This window comes from Loxodonta africana, chromosome 5, assembly GCF_030014295.1.
Source record: "Loxodonta africana isolate mLoxAfr1 chromosome 5, mLoxAfr1.hap2, whole genome shotgun sequence".
NCBI classification, from domain to species: Eukaryota; Metazoa; Chordata; class Mammalia; order Proboscidea; family Elephantidae; genus Loxodonta; species Loxodonta africana.
The window spans coordinates 37899358-37915133 of NC_087346.1; the positions used below are offsets into that span (position 1 = coordinate 37899358).

The 15776-nt window shown below is 38.5% G+C and overlaps 1 protein-coding gene across 2 annotated transcripts in view; it reads right to left on the reverse strand.

The window, feature by feature from the left end:
• Positions 1–11826: 11826 nt before the first annotated feature.
• ENPEP (glutamyl aminopeptidase) overlaps positions 11827–15776 on the reverse strand; it is a 124957-nt gene continuing 121007 nt past the window's right edge. For both annotated transcript variants that reach the window (XM_064285440.1, XM_010590507.3), the window contains 2 exons: positions 13023–13101; positions 11827–11979 (listed from right to left, as the gene is read on the reverse strand). In XM_064285440.1, the coding sequence (XP_064141510.1) occupies positions 11827–11979; positions 13023–13101 (232 nt within the window). The remainder of the gene's footprint in view (positions 11980–13022; positions 13102–15776) is intronic.

The window sequence follows — 15776 nt, forward strand, 5'->3', positions numbered from 1 at the left end:
CACATAGACAGATCTTAAAAGAGCGTAATGATCAAGGCAGATATTTTTTTTTTCCAACACACATTTAAAGATGTATCTACAGAGGCAAATAATGAAAAATTAGGGCAATTTCTGAATAATGCTAGTCAAATAATCTCACCTGTAACTAAAAATCCCATATAATGCATCAGTTAACTAAACTGGCTGAGAAAATATAACTTTGTACAGCTTTAGAAAGGACTCCATATTGGTATTGGGTTTTAATGAGCTGATAATTTATGTGCTCTCTTCCCTCTGGCTGAATTCTCAAGCAGGAGATGAATAAGGAGTTTTTGGAGGACATAGCTTAGGCATGCAGTCATAATGGAGTTCCTAACCATGAGCACAAAGGATTAGATAGACTCATTGCTGTTTCACAGTCCCCCTGCCCCCAGGCAATTTCATGCCTCATCCCCTATTCCCACCACCGAGGGTCTTTATTTGCATTATAGCTAAAAGCAAATCAGAACACGTGCTTTCTGAACAGGTAGATTTCTGGAAGAGGAAAGAAGGGGAAGCAGGAGGGCTGACCCATGTATGCTCAGTTCCTGCTCCTAAGCTTGAGGGGGGAAGTGAGTAAGAAACAGAAAAAGGCCAGGACTTTTGCTGTGTTGGAAGCTCTCTCCACACTGAAAGGACACATTAGTAATTGGAAATGAATTCACACCTAATGTCTGAGAGGAATACTGGGTGGTGCAAATGTTAATAAGCTCACTGCTAAGCAAAAGTTTGAAGGTTCAGGTTCAACCAGAGGTGCCCTGGAAGAAAAGCTTGGCGATCTACTTCCAAAAAATCAGCCATGATTTTGGAGCACAGTTCTACTCTGTTGCCAAGAGTCAGAATTAACTTGATGACAACTGTTTTTTTTTTTTTTTTTTTTGGTTTTAATGTTTGAGAAGGAAGAAAAAGAAGGGTTTCTACCAGAGAAATTTCCTAGGGATTCATAGCATTTGCCTTAATATCCTGGAAAACTTCAGGAAAGAGTCCTTCTCCTCTACAGTCTCTGAAATAGCCTGAAGATTGCTCTAATTCTTTTTTTTTTTTATGATATTTTGTTGTGTTTTCAGTGAAGGCATGCACAAGTTTAGTTTCCCATTCAACAATTTTTAAACAAATTGTTCAGTGATATTGCTTACATTATTCACAATGTGTGAACGTTCTCATTATTTCTGTTCTGGTTGTTCCATTGGCTCTAATTCTTGACTTCACTTTGTGGATAGCCACGTGCTTGAGTTAACATTCATAATTTCCTGTTATTTACAATGTCTCATTTGAAAATGATTGGTAATTAACAAAATAAGGCCTAAGTAAAACTATGACCATATCCACGAGATACTTTCATTCCTGATTTTGGTAACTTGTGTCTTTCTTCTCTCTCTGTTTTTTTCTTGATCGGTCTAGCTAAAGGTTTGTAGAGTTTATTGACCATTTTGAAGGACTTTTGATTTTGTTTTCTTTATTGTTTGTTATTCTCTATTTCATTTACTTCTGTTCTGATCTTTATTATTTCCTTCCTTCTGCTTGCTTTTGGTCTCATTTCATCTTCTTTTTCTAGTTTCTTAAGTTGAAAGTTTAGGTTAGTGATTTGAGATCTTTTTTTGATACAGATGTTTACAGTTATGAATTCCCTTTTGAGCCCTGCTTTTGCTACATTACATAGGTTTTGGTGTGTTGCTTTTTTGTTTTCATTCATCTCAAGGTTTTTCTAATTTTTATTTGTGATTTCTTCTTTGACTCACTAGCTTTTTGGGAATGTGTTTTTTTAATTCCTAATAATTACAAATTTCCCAAATTTTCTTCTGTTGTTGATTTATGATGTAATTCCATCATGGTTGGAAAACACACATATGATATCAATTTCTTTAATCTGTTGAGGTTTGTTTTATGGCCTAACATACTATCTATCCTGAAGAATGCTCCATGTGGACTTGAGAAGGATGTATATTAAACTGTTATTGGGTGCAGTGTTCTATACATGTCTGTTACGGGCATTCTCTATCAAGAATGATAATTTTTCATGTAGGAAAAGGAGTAGTAGACTGATAAAAACAAAGAGAGCAATGCTTCTGTTGGGATGAATACTGTGTATAAGCTACATGTATAGCAAATAAAAGCTTTGAGTGTTCCCTAAAAATGATGTTACCAACATCCCCATCGCTAGACCTTATCCCTACTTAGAATATTATGAGACATGTTCTCTTAAATAGACAAGTATGTACATTTCAGAAAAGGATGAAGGTTCAAGGATTCAGAACCAGGCTTTGCAGTTGACAATCTTTTTCCTTCTTATAGAAAGTAATATACTATATATATATATATATATATATTTAAATTGGTAGTTAGCATAAAAATTACAATTCTTCCTAGGAATTTTTAAAAACATAATTTAATATGACACATGTTCAAATTAATATCATTTAAACTATATGCTTTTTCCTGCTTCATTTTGTTTTTATTTTTTTCTTCGTGTTGTTTAGCTTCTCCCGTTAGTACCAATTTTTAGGTTACTGAGGGCTGGAGTTTTTCTTTTATTTGTTTTTCACATGGCCCTGGAATTTCAATGATTTATTGGCCTTTATTTTGATGATAATTAATATAACATCGTCTCAACTACTAAGGCTGTTATTTAATTTTTTTATTTCTCGCCTTTCAGACAAAAAGAAAAAGATCTGTCATTTTCACCTGCAGGGATATCGGAAAACAAATTAGAAGATTCCTTCCTCTCACATGCTGGTGCTGTTGTTAGCTGCCATCCAGTTGATTCCAACTCTTGGCAACAAACACTATCTGGTGATAACTATTTGACAGTCTTCTTATCTCCCCTCCCTTTTCAACAAAATCCTCCCTTCTTCCTTTCCTTTTCTTTCCCTTCCTTCCTTTCCTCTAGTAACACTTATTATTAATCTTAATAATTCCTTTTTCATAACATTCTTTGCTGGCGAGATAAATTTCTTATGGGGAGAGAATGTGAAGGAATGTTGTGTTAGGGATATTTTCATTAAAAATGCTGTTGTTAGGTGCCGTCGAGTAGGTTCCAACTCATAGTGACCCTATGTGCAACAGAACAAAACACTGCCTGTTCCTCACAATTGTTGCTATGTTTGAGTCTGCTGTTGCAGCCACTGTGCCAATCCATCTCACTGATGGTCTACTTCTTTTTCATTGGCCCTCTATTTTACCAAGCCTGATGTCCTTCTTCAGGGACTGGTCCCTCTTAATAACATGTCCAAAGTACATGAGATGGAGTCTTGCCATCCTTGTGTCTAAGGAGCATTCTGCCTCTACTTCCAAGACAGATGTGTTTGTTCTTCTGGCAGTCCATGGTATATTCAATATTCTTTGCCAACACCATAATTCAAATGCATCAATTCTTCTTCAGTCTTCCTTGTTTATTATCCAGCTTTTGCATGAATATGGGGCAAGTGAAAATACCATGGCTTGGGTCAGGTGCACTTTAGTCCTCAAAATGACACCTTTGGTTTGAACACTTTAAAGAGGCCTTTTGCAGCAGATTTGTCCAATGCAGTACGTCATTTGATTTCTTGACTGCTGCTTCCATGGACTTCGATTGTAGATCCAAGTGAAATGAAATCCTGGACAACTTCAATCTTTTCTCCATTTATCATGATACTGAAAATGAAAGAAACCCAATTTAACCTAGCTTAAAAGTAGTGAAGATTTATAGGCTCATGTATTAAAGAGATCTAGGGAATGCCTGCATACAGGTAGCTAGATTTAGGGGCTCAAATAATGTAGTCAGGGCTCTGGATCCTTCCTTCCTGCCTTAGCTCTTTTTATTTCTACTTGGCTTCTCTCCATGTCATATTAAGATGGTCATCAACAACCCCAGGAATCTCCTAGCTTAGCAACCCCAGTAGAAAGAGGACTCGTCTTCTCTAATATCCATATATCAAACCCTCAGAGTACACTGATTTTCCCAGATTCGATCAAGTGATCACCCCTGAGCTGGCTACTGCAGACAGAAGAATGAGGTACTACGGTGGGGAAAGAAGGCTAAAGCATTGTGATTTTAAATTTTATCAAGGTTAAATGGGTTCCTGATGATAAAGAATAAAATTTGCAAACCAACTTCATCTTTGAGTCAGAAAGTAAGTATCTTCTGGAATTAATGATGCAAATGCTTGAATCTTTAAGTAGAAACAATTTTAAGGAGATGAAGTTCATCAGCACCGCGGTAGGAGGGAAATCGTCACTATCCGTTGCAGGAAGTACAAAGCTTCCGCCTGAGCCAGAGTTACTCTGATTTTGTTTAATGAGGCTCCAAGGGGAGGAGGCAAACTTTTCCTTTATAATAGCTTTATTGAGATACAATTTATATAACATACATCTCACCCTTTTAAAGGGTACAATTTAGTAGTTTTTAGTATATTCAGAATTGTGCATCCTTTACCATTGTCTAATTTTAAAACATTTCTGTCATCTCAAAAAGAAATCATTAGTAATCACTCCCCATACCCCCGTCCCTGAGCTCCAGCAGTCACTACCTAATTGCTTTTCTGTCTCTATAGATTTGTCTCTTCTGGAGATTTCATACAGATGGAATCATACAATATTTGATCTCTTAAGACTAGCTTTTTTTTACTCAGCATAACATTTTCAAAGTTCATCCAGGTTATGGTATGCATCAGTACTTCATCTCTTTTTATTGCTGAATAATATTCCATTGTGTGGCTATACCATCTTTTCTTTCTTCATTCATCATTTTGGTTGTTTTTGCTTTTTTGGCCATTATGAATAATGCTTTTATGAACCTTCATATTTAAATTTTTGTGTGAGCATGTTTTCAGTTCTCCTGGGTATACACTTAGGCATGGAATTGCTGGGTCATACGGTAACTCTGGGGGCCCCTCGTGGTGCAGTGGTTAAGCACTCAGCTGCTAACCAAAAGGTTGGCAATTCAAACCCACCAGCCACTCTGCTGGAGAAAGATGTGGCAGTTTGCTTCTGTAAAGATTACAGCCTTGGAAACCCTGTGGGGCAGTTCTCTGTCTCATAGGGTCACTATGAGTCGGAATTCACTCAACAGAAATGGGTTTGGTTTTTTCCATTTACGGTAACTTTAACATTTTGAGGAACTGAGGTCAACTTTGATGGATTATCGATGGTGCATTCTAATGTACCCACCGATCAGCTCAGTAGTTCCTGTTTCCCTTTACCTGCTGCCTATTACAATTTCATTGTCAGGGCTACTGTGGACTCTCTGGGGATCAATCTAGTCTATCAAACAAAGGACTCAGCTTGCAGCGTTTTACATACTAAGTGCAATGGGGCAAGAAGGGGGCACTGGGTTAAATTAAAATATAAACTAAAACAAAATCTATAGTTCCAGTTTGTTTCATTCAGGTGCCAGTGCATGAAATGCTCTAGGCATTCCAGGCAGAAAAGGTTTAAATACAGGGACTTAGGCACTTACACACCATTGAAAGGGCTGGAGAAATGGAAATCAGAGGGTCAGTGCCAGGCTTCTGGTTTTGAGATGGTATATTCCCATATTTTTGATCCAGATATCAGAGGTCGCTACTGTCACCCAGAAGTCAGAAGATGATGGTGCCACTTCAGACCTCCCAACACCGCAGAGCTGGTGAATAAACAAGGGCATGAAGTTCAGAGGCTGCCAACTCATGTCCACCCCCTCAAGACTGTTTTCCCTTGCACTGGCATAGTGGTTAGGTGCTATAGCTGCTAACCAAAAGGTCAGCAATTCCAATCTACCAGGTGGTCCTTGGAAATCCTATGAGGAAGTTCTACTCTATCCTATAGGGTCTCTATGAGTCGGAATCTACTCGACGGCAACAGGTTTGGTTTTTTTGGCTTGGTCCTGAAAAAGAAGAATGTCCTCTTTGCACTTTCCTTCCAAATCCCACGCAAGGGCACATTATTAATAGAAAAGTAAATTGCATAGAAGCCTCACAAGTTCAGCCTTCATACCCCAACCCCTGCATACAAGAAAATAGGGACATGGAAGATGGTAGAAATGGTGGCTCACTGCCAGTAAACCACCTAACACATCTTTCAATCAGACAATTTAAATTTCTATTAGGTCATAAACATGTTATTTATGTACGTGGCAAATGTTAATATTCAATTTTTAATTGGAGGGTAGTGATGGTTTAGTGGTAGAATTCTCACCTTCCATGTGGAGACCTGGGTTTGATTCCCAGCCAATGCACCTCAAACACAGCCACCACCTGTCTGTGAGTAGAGGCTTGTGTGTTGCTATGATGCTGAACAGCTCTCAGTGGAGCTTCCAGACTAAGACAGGCTAGGAAGAAAGGCATGGCGATCTACTTTTGAAAATTAGCCAAAAACCCAATGGTCTGATCCTATTGTGTATTGGGTTATCCTGAGTTGGGGACCGACTGAATAACAGCTAACAACAATATTTAAGGGCTCTCTAGTGGAGTTGGAGTCCCTGGGTGGTACAAAATGTTAAGTCCTTGAGTACTAGCTGAAAAGTTGGCAGTTTGAACCCACCAGAGGTACTCAGAAGAAAAGCCTGGTGATCTACTTCCAAAAGATCACAGCCTTGAAAACCCTATGTAGCAGTTGCACTCTGCACACATGTGGTCATCATTCATCATAATCACCTGGACAGCAACTAACTATAATTAGTTGAATATCAAGTCCAAACATAGTCTGTTGCTGAGGTTAGCCAATGCCTTCCCATATTCCCTTTGCCCATCTGTCTACTTCATTGCCTCCTTCATTCAATTTTTTAATTGTCCTCTAAATCCACTCTCGAATCTAGGACAACCAGTACCTAAAAGAATGTTTGTCATATGACAGACACTTTATAAATATTTGTTACGTGAATGAATGAGTACCTTATCCAGTATTTTCTTCATTATCTCTCCATTCCCCAAGCTTCTTTTCCCTCTCATGGTCCTTCAATTTTTATAACCTCAGGCAGGACTCTGTCTTAAGTCATCAGCATTCTCCTCACCTATTGCTACAAAACCCAAACCAAACCCAGTGCCGTCAAGTTGATTCCAACTCATAGTGACCCTACAGGACAGAGTAGAGCTGCCCCACAGAGTTTCCAAGTAGCGCCTGGCGGATTCGAACTGCCGACCCTTTGGCTAGCAGCCGTAGCACTTAACCACTATGCCACCAGGGTTTCCCACCTACTGCTAAGGGTGGTTAAACAATGCTTGCAGCATCTATTCACAAATTCAAGGTTAGGCAGTGGTTCTGAACTCAGAACATTTGGCCCCATAAAGGATATTTGGCAATGTCTGGAGACATTGCTTGGTTGGAGGAGGTGCTATTGGAAATGAGTTTATAGAAACCAGGGATGCTGCTAATCATTCTACCAGGTTCAGGGAAGTCCTCCACAATACCGATGGGTCTAATGGCTGAAGAAAAATGGACAACATGGCAAGCCACGTGCTGGCTCTGGACATTTCTGCCTGGAGTTAACACTCATCACTTTCACTCATATTTCACTGGATATAGCAACACACACACCCATGCTGAACATCAATGTGGTGGGAAAATAGAATCCTTTTCCAGGCAAGGGCAGTGACTATTTATGAACAATAACAGTCTAACACATTGCCAATCTTTAGTGCCTTCAGTTACCTCGGTCTGGTTATTCCCAAACATAAGATATCCTCCAAATTAGTGTATTAAATGGAGACTAGGAGGTGTTATAAAAATAGTAATAATAAGAACAGCTAACAATCATTGAATGGATATTATCTCACAGGTCCTGCATGTACATTTTTTTCATTTTTCACAACAACCCTATAAGGCACTTACTATTATTATTCCCACTTTACAGATGAGAAAACTGAGTAACAGAGACGTTAAGGGCACTCAACTGCCAAGTAGTTGAAATTCAAATCCAGGTTCCTCTGACTCCAAAGATCATGCTTCTACTATAACATAGTGGTTAAGAACATAGACTCTGGTGATAAATTGCCTGAGTCCAAATCCTGGCTTGTTCTAGGTATTACTTTTACTTCCTTGGGCAAATTCTGTAAGTTTTCTTAGTTGCTCTATCTGTAAAATGGGGATAATAATGGTACTTACTTAATGGGTATATTATAAAGATTAAAAGTAAAAATTAAGGTATGTGAAGTGCTAGTGTTTAGAACAGTGCTTGGCCAAAAAAAAAAAAAAGTGTTAGCATAACTACAAAGTCATGTTTTCGGAAAGCTCCACTGGTAATTCTAGTCCCCTCCCTCCTGCTCCCTACCCATTCCCCAACCCCCTTAAAGAATTAATGTTCTGGATTTTTGCCCCTACCCTATTTATCCTTCAACAACCTGGAGAGTAAACTGAAGGAACACCATTATCTTCAAACCAGATGTATATCTCTGCTCTCCAGCTTTACTCACCTGTTTTACATTCATGATTTATTATTTAATCTCTTAGTTTCTATATATGTGGGTGCAGAGCAATGATCTAGAATACAGGAGTAGGCTGCCTAGAGGCGAGGCAAAGGTAAGTTGGCCTTGCTTCTTGCTGATCGTTTCCTCCAGTAAATTCTTTGATGTTTTACTGTGGTGTAATATTTTTTTTAATTGTGCTTTAAGTGAAAGTTTACAGAGCAAATTAGTTTCTTATTAAACAATACGTGAATTGTTTTGTGACATTGGCTGCTAACCCCATGATGTGTCAACACTTTTACCCTTCTCCATCTGGTTTCCCTGTTCCCATTTGTCCAGTTTTCCTGTCCCTTCCTGCTTTCTCATCTTTGCTTTTGGGATGGTGTATCCATTAGTCTCCTGTTCATGAGCTGAACTATGAAGCATGTTCCTCACCTGTGTTATTGTTACCCTACAGACCTGCCTAATCTTTGGCTGAAGGGTGAACCTCAGGAGTGACTTCAGTACTGAGTTAAAAGGATGTCTCGGGATTTCTCCAGTTTCTGCCAGACCACAAGACTTGTCTTTTTTTTTTTTTTCTGTGAACTTGAATTTTGTTCTACATTTTTCTCCTTCTCTGTCTGGGGCCCTCTATTTCAATCCCTGCCAGAGCAGTCAGTGGTGGTAACTGGGCACCATCTAGTTCTGGGCTCAGTCTGGTAGAGGTTATGGTAGGTGTGGTCCATTAGTCCTTTGGACTAATCTTTCCCTTATGTCTTTGGTCTTCATTCTCCTTTGTTCTAGCTTGGATGGGACCAGTAGATATATCTTAGATGGCTGCTCACAGGCTTTTAAGACCCCAGACACTACTCACCACAGTTGGATGCAGTACAATTTCTTGATAGACTGTGTTAAGCCAATTGAGCTAGGCATCCCCTGAAACTATGGTCCTCAGCCCTTAGCCCAATAGGTTGGTCTCTCAGGGCATTTAGGCTTATCTCTGATGCTTCTATGACTTTGCCTTGGTCAAGTTGTGCAGGCTTTCTTATATTTTGTATTGCCTTACCTTCACCAAAGTTACTACTTATCTACTATCTAGTTAGTATTTTTCCCTCCCCTCCTTTGTAACCATCCAAGATTTTTTCTTTCTGTGTGGAAACACTTTCATGTATTTTTATAATAGTGGTCTCATACAGTATTTGTCCTTTTGTGATTGACTGATTTCACTCAGCATAATGCCTTCCAGATTCATTCATGTTGTGAGATGTTTCTTAGATTCATCATTGTTCTTTATCATTGTGTAGTATTCCTTTGTGTGTATGTACCATAGTTTGTTTACCCATTCATCTGTTGATGGGCATTTGTTTCCATCTTTTTGCTCTTGTGAATAATGCTGCAATGAACATGGGTGTGCATATGTCCATCTGTGTGGCTGCTCTTTGTGGTTTAATTTTGGGAATGATATACTAACATGTTTTTCCTGTGAAAATCTTGATAAAACCGGGAGTAAACTGTGTTTGCCAAAGATCTATCTATTGGACATCAGCCTTTTAAGAACAAGATACTGCTTAAGAAGGATCTAATGGTGTAGAAGAGTTACTGTGATAAAGTGTTATTATACACAGCTTTTTTTCATGTGGAGCGAGGAGAGCTAAACAATTCATTGTCAGTTTTAGTGCTTGAAATGGAATAACAGAATGACTTCCAAGCATGTTGAAAACTGTTTTACTTACCATCCCCCTCAAGCTTATATTTTTCTTTAAAAAAATTGTTTATTACATAAGACAGAAGGATAAACCATCCTACTTTCTTATTTACCCTTGAAACAATGCACTTCTAGTACTGGATCTGATTGTGGTTAGAATTTGAAGTGAGGGTGTTAATCCCCATGAGAATGAGGTTTTCCTGATGATTTATGGCATTACTGCATTTTTTTCTTCTGAACTGATTAAAAATAATATTTTAAAAAAATTTCTCTGAAAATTGTTTCTTTCTTTCATTTTTCCCCCCTCCAGCCTACATTTGAATTTTCCAGTTTAGCTGTGTGGACTGATAAATAATAAGAGGCCACATTAGGCAAGTTTACAAAGTTGCAGAGTGCAGGATAAGGGCACATTATTGTATAAATAACACCAAAGGTAAGATTTTGCTTGTTCCCATGTGTTTCGATTCTCATCAAGCCAGTCCCAAATCACCTTATACTTCCGAGGGTTACAAATAAATTCAGATTTTTTAAGATGTAGTAGATTGGAACATAGTAATTTATCATCTTTTCTGCCTATTGAACTTACATCATGGATCTACTATTAAATATATCCTTGCCACCAGCTCCTAAAGAAATTGATGTCTTTAATCAAGTCATGCATATAAATTTGATCAGTGCTATTCTGTAAAGATTTGGATCTGAGGGTTTATACAGAACACTGCTTATCTATAAGAAGATACTGTCTCAGATATGCAGAGTCATGCTGAAGACGTCCATGGGTTTCCCCATTTTCACACTTAGATTGCTAGTTGAGGTTGAAGCCAAATTTTAATTCCATTTAGTTTTATGGAATAATCATCCTTTTCTCCTTCCTAACCAGTTTCTAATTATTTAGCTTTTTCCCTCTAAAATCCTTAGAGCAGAGTTAAGCACTATGTTCCCTCTAATTTCACAGCATATTTGAAAGAGCTTTGTAGGGAATGGAGCAAGATGACTGAGTACTGAAGTATGAAAAAGGCCAGGGTTCTTGAATCATATTTACAACATGCTAAATTATTTGGAGAATGCTATAGTCATTTTTATTCAAAAGTAAACTGACACTGGAAAGCAATATTTTTTTCCCCAAGATAATCATTCAGATTTATTTTTAAAAAGGAGAGGTGAGTTTTCTTGTAGATTTTATAAGAGCAAAGACAAGTCGGCCATTTCTTTAGCTAACTCATGAATCTTTGAGTAAAACTTAAGCCGAGGTTACTTGGGTGGGATTTAAAGTAGTAAGATATATGTGAATAAAATGATATTAGGTCTGTGTAATTCTGAATAATAAAATAAAGATTAAGACGGTAATATTGGTCCCTCAAGTAGTGGTATTTAAACTTTAAAAATCAATCAAGAGAGAAGATTACGTAGTGTTTCCTTGGTACTAAAAATGTAAAGCTAAGACGAAAATGTTCTATTTTCACAGATTTAACATAAAAGAATGATATTTAAAGACATTAAAATTACTATTAAATTCTCTTCAATTTGTTAAGAATCTCCTATGAAGTACGCTTAGAAGAAATCCCTGAGTATATTAACCACTCTATTAGTATCTTCCTTCCTAAACAAAGAGGAACAATTTAAAAGCTTTGGAAGACATATAAGCCCAATACTTAGCAAAAGTAGTATCTGTTTATAAGGCTCCCTCTATAGTGCTTATAAATCAGGTGGCCAAATGCTTAATAGGAGGAATAATACATTCACAAAATTAAAATACATTATTTGAACACTTCAGCCATTCCTAGGTAAATCAAAAAACCATTCTCTAATGGTGTTTCTATTTTGTTTTAGCCACTCAATATTGTTTTTCACTGTTTCCAGCACTTGCTCCCTAGGTGTTTCTCCCGCTCCAGCTTCTGGATATTTGGCAAAAAAGCTCTCCATCTAGAAAAGAAAAGGTAATAATAACTAAGGAAGTCATTTTAAGCACAATTAGTCTTCAAGAATTTCAGTTACAAACTGGATTTGTTTCATTCTTATCTAGACATTCAGTATCACTTACAACATTGAGACATATCTCTTGCCCCATCATTCAGATGGAGCTCATCTCTCAGATTAGCAATCTCTACCCATGGCTTTTGTATCCCAGCAGTTTGTAAACCAAAAAGCTCTGACATGTTGGGGAAGGAGGGCAGCATACCAGAGGCTGCATGCCCATTTCTACTTCTGCTGGTCTCCCTCTTTTCTGTGCATTCCCCAGGGTGTTCCCTGCAAAATCTGGTTTGTGGAATGATGGTCTTGCTTAGCCTTTCACCCCAGGAATTTGGAGTATTTTAATACACTTTTAGTTTACTTACTAGGGGCTCGTAAAAAGAAAAAAAAATCTCTGTGAAGCCGGACTTTACCCTCCCTCTTCTCTCCAAAACCCTCCCCCAAACTCAATCATAGTATTATTGGTTATTTATAAAAATAAGAATTATTTTGTTTCTTAACATAGAGATGAATCTTAACATTGTCATATCTAAAACACAGACATTAAAACTTCATACAATCTCTAATTGTCCAACATAAATAGACATATTTTTTCCTGAAAACTGAGATATTTGAAACCCTGAATAATTTGAATTTACATTGAAAACTATGAATTCTGAGTACTTGTGACCAACTTATTCCAGGGCTACATCTACCAGGAAAGGGGAGACATAGTGTTTATGCTTTGGCAAACTGAAAGGCCTCGTGTAGCCTTCTCAGCCTCATCTTTCTCAGCTTTGAAACTTTGTTTCTTGATCAGTTTAGAAAAAAAAAATATATATATATGTATATATATATATATATATACACACACACATTTTTATTAGATACAAAAATTCTTTCTCATTGTCTTCCATAATTGAATGGAGAAAACATCATCTCTCTTTGGAAAAAAAACAAAAAAATTCAAATTTAATTCTGTTCCTAGACAAGAACAGAGGGATTTATCTTCATACCTGCCAGAGCTGTAGTTCAGTGTTGAAAGGCTCTGCTATTGTGACAATTCGGCCGAGGTTTCTGTCATTGAGTGTGTATCTGAAGAGAGATTTAGAGGCGTAAAAGGGAGAGTAAGTGCTACAACTTTAAACATTTTTCTTAGATGCAAGTGTTTTATTTTTGTGAGTTTCTTTCTTTTTTAAAAGTGATTGTCAGATAGCATTATTTTACATTTAAAATAATTCTTTTCAGGAGAAAGTCTTAGTAAATTATGCACCTCATTATGTAGACAAATTTATCCCACTTTCCCAGGTGTGGTATACTGCGAATTGTACTCTTTAAATCTGGCCTCCCTTTTTTCCTGCACCAACGAACACCCAGTTAGAGACTATAGTTCTCAGCCTCCCTCACAGTGAGGTTTAGACATGTGACCCAATTCTTACCAATAGAACATTAGCAGAAGCAACACGTACAACTTTGCCTTCTTGCAACTTTCACCTTCCTTTTTAAAAAAAAAAAAAAAAAAACCAGGGAGAGTGCCTGTCTTAGACTTCTTTTTTCCCCCTCTTTCCCCAAAGCTATAACATGGACTCAGCTTCAATCAAGGAGACAGAATAATGCCCTAGGAGATGGTTGAACAACAAGAGGGAAAGAACCTAAGTCCCTGAATTGCCTCATGGAGCCAGCCACCCTCACAACTTGGACTGCCCATAATTACCAATGTCTTTTAAGTCACTGCATTTCTGAGTGTTTGTTACAACAGCTTGGCTTTTATCCTAATTATACATTATGGATCTTCCTACATATTTATTGTGCTTTCAAAATGCTTTATTAGCTATTAGCATAGTTGGAATTATGCTCTGTATCAGGATGGTTAAGCAAAGATGCCTGATGATAAATGTCAAGACAGAATTTCTAGAGAATTCCCTATCCCTTTTATGTTTTCTCTCTAAAAGAGCAAGGATCGGAAGTTGTCCTACAGACTATGGTACAAATGGTTTTGAGACATGTAAAAATACCATCACAACTAATCACAGTACAAGAAAAACCACCACAAACATTTCTGTATACAACCTGAACTATTGGAATGTTTTGGAGAGATACAAGAAAATGCATCTATATGTAAAGAGGTGATCAAGCTGTAGGAGAAAATTTACATTTAAAAAGTATCACGTAACAAAAAAAAGATGCCAGGAAAATAAAAACTGACAATGTTCATTGCATGCAAATTAAAGAGTTTTATACTAAAAAAACAAAAACAGAAACAAACCACCATAAGCAAAACTAAATGGGAAAAAATAAATGTAACATACATAATAAACTCCAAACCAAATCCACTGCCATGGAGCTGATTCCAACTGATAGTGACATTGCAGGACACAGTAGAAGTGCCCCCATAGGGTTTCCAGAGATGTAATCTTTACAGAAGCAGACTGCCATATCTTTCTCCTGCTGAGGGGCTAGTGGATTCTAATTGCCAACCTTTCTGTTAGCAGCTGAGCATTTCATCACTGTGCCACCAGAGCTCCCTCAACAGATGAAATAAAGGGCAAATATTTTTACTATAAAAAAAATCACATGAGGCAGGGCCAAGATGGCAGAACAGAGAGATGCCTCCGGCAAGCCCTCTTAAAACAAAGACCTGAAAAAAACAAGTGAAATGAGTATATTTCTGACAAGCCAGGAGCCCTAAACATCAAAGGCAAGGTTAGAAAACGAACTGAGGGGTGAGGGGAAGAAAAGACAGTTCAGAAGTGGAGAGGAGGAGTTACCTGACCTGAATCACCGGGAGCCCTCAGGCACCATTCCCGGGAGCAGCTGTGGCGGGCTGGTACTAGCATTCAGCTGCAGTTTCCTCAGGGAGAAGCATCCAGCCACATAGCCTACTGACACCTCCAGAACCAGAGAAGAACGGCACTCTTGGCAAAAGCTAAGTGCTTGCATATATTTTACCGTGTCCCCCAGGTCCCAGGTCGGCTTTGGTGGCTGAATTCCTTGGGCCTGAGATAGGCCCTGCTGAGCGCTTAGAGCCATCCTCCTGGCCTTGGAGAAGGAATAAGCTTGCAACTGGGGGAAAAGATAATTTGCCAGTTCCACTAACCGGGGGAGCTCAGGACAGAAGCGACTCCTGTCCAGGCATAAACGGTCCATGGACTTTGAGTACCTTCCCCTCTGCATGGACCTGTGTAGGCCTATTTCAGAAGAATAGGCCCTTGTTGGCAGACTACAACTGTTTCAGCTGTGTAGTGGAGAAGTGGGTGTTTGATGTTTGACTTTGCTTTGCCTATTAAACAGGGTTCTCACCCACCCACATCAGGGGCCTAAGGACTGGTGGCTCCACTCAGATCACCCAGCCACCCACAACAGGGGTCAAAGGATAACTGGTACCTCCCAGTCTTTACAACAAAAAATATGGTCCATCTGCAGAACCCACCCACCTGTACACTCTAGGGAACAGGGACACACTTTCCTCAGAGACACTCAGGGAATGATTCTCAGCCCCTGCCTTGTTCAGCGCATGACACCCTGCTGCAACCATATATCAGTACCTACACCAATCACCCTTGCCCCCTCTAAGACTGTAGGACACAGCCTGTACCACACACTTGATGATCAGCTACCCAGATACCTAAGCTGAATTCATACAAGAAAAGTGAATGGAATCCCAGACTCATATACCTGATAATAGCTCTAGCTATCTGGGGACAGGACAGCAGAGCTCCAAAGGCAAAAATAATCAAGCTAGCTCATTCAAGCAACCCATTTGGGCATAT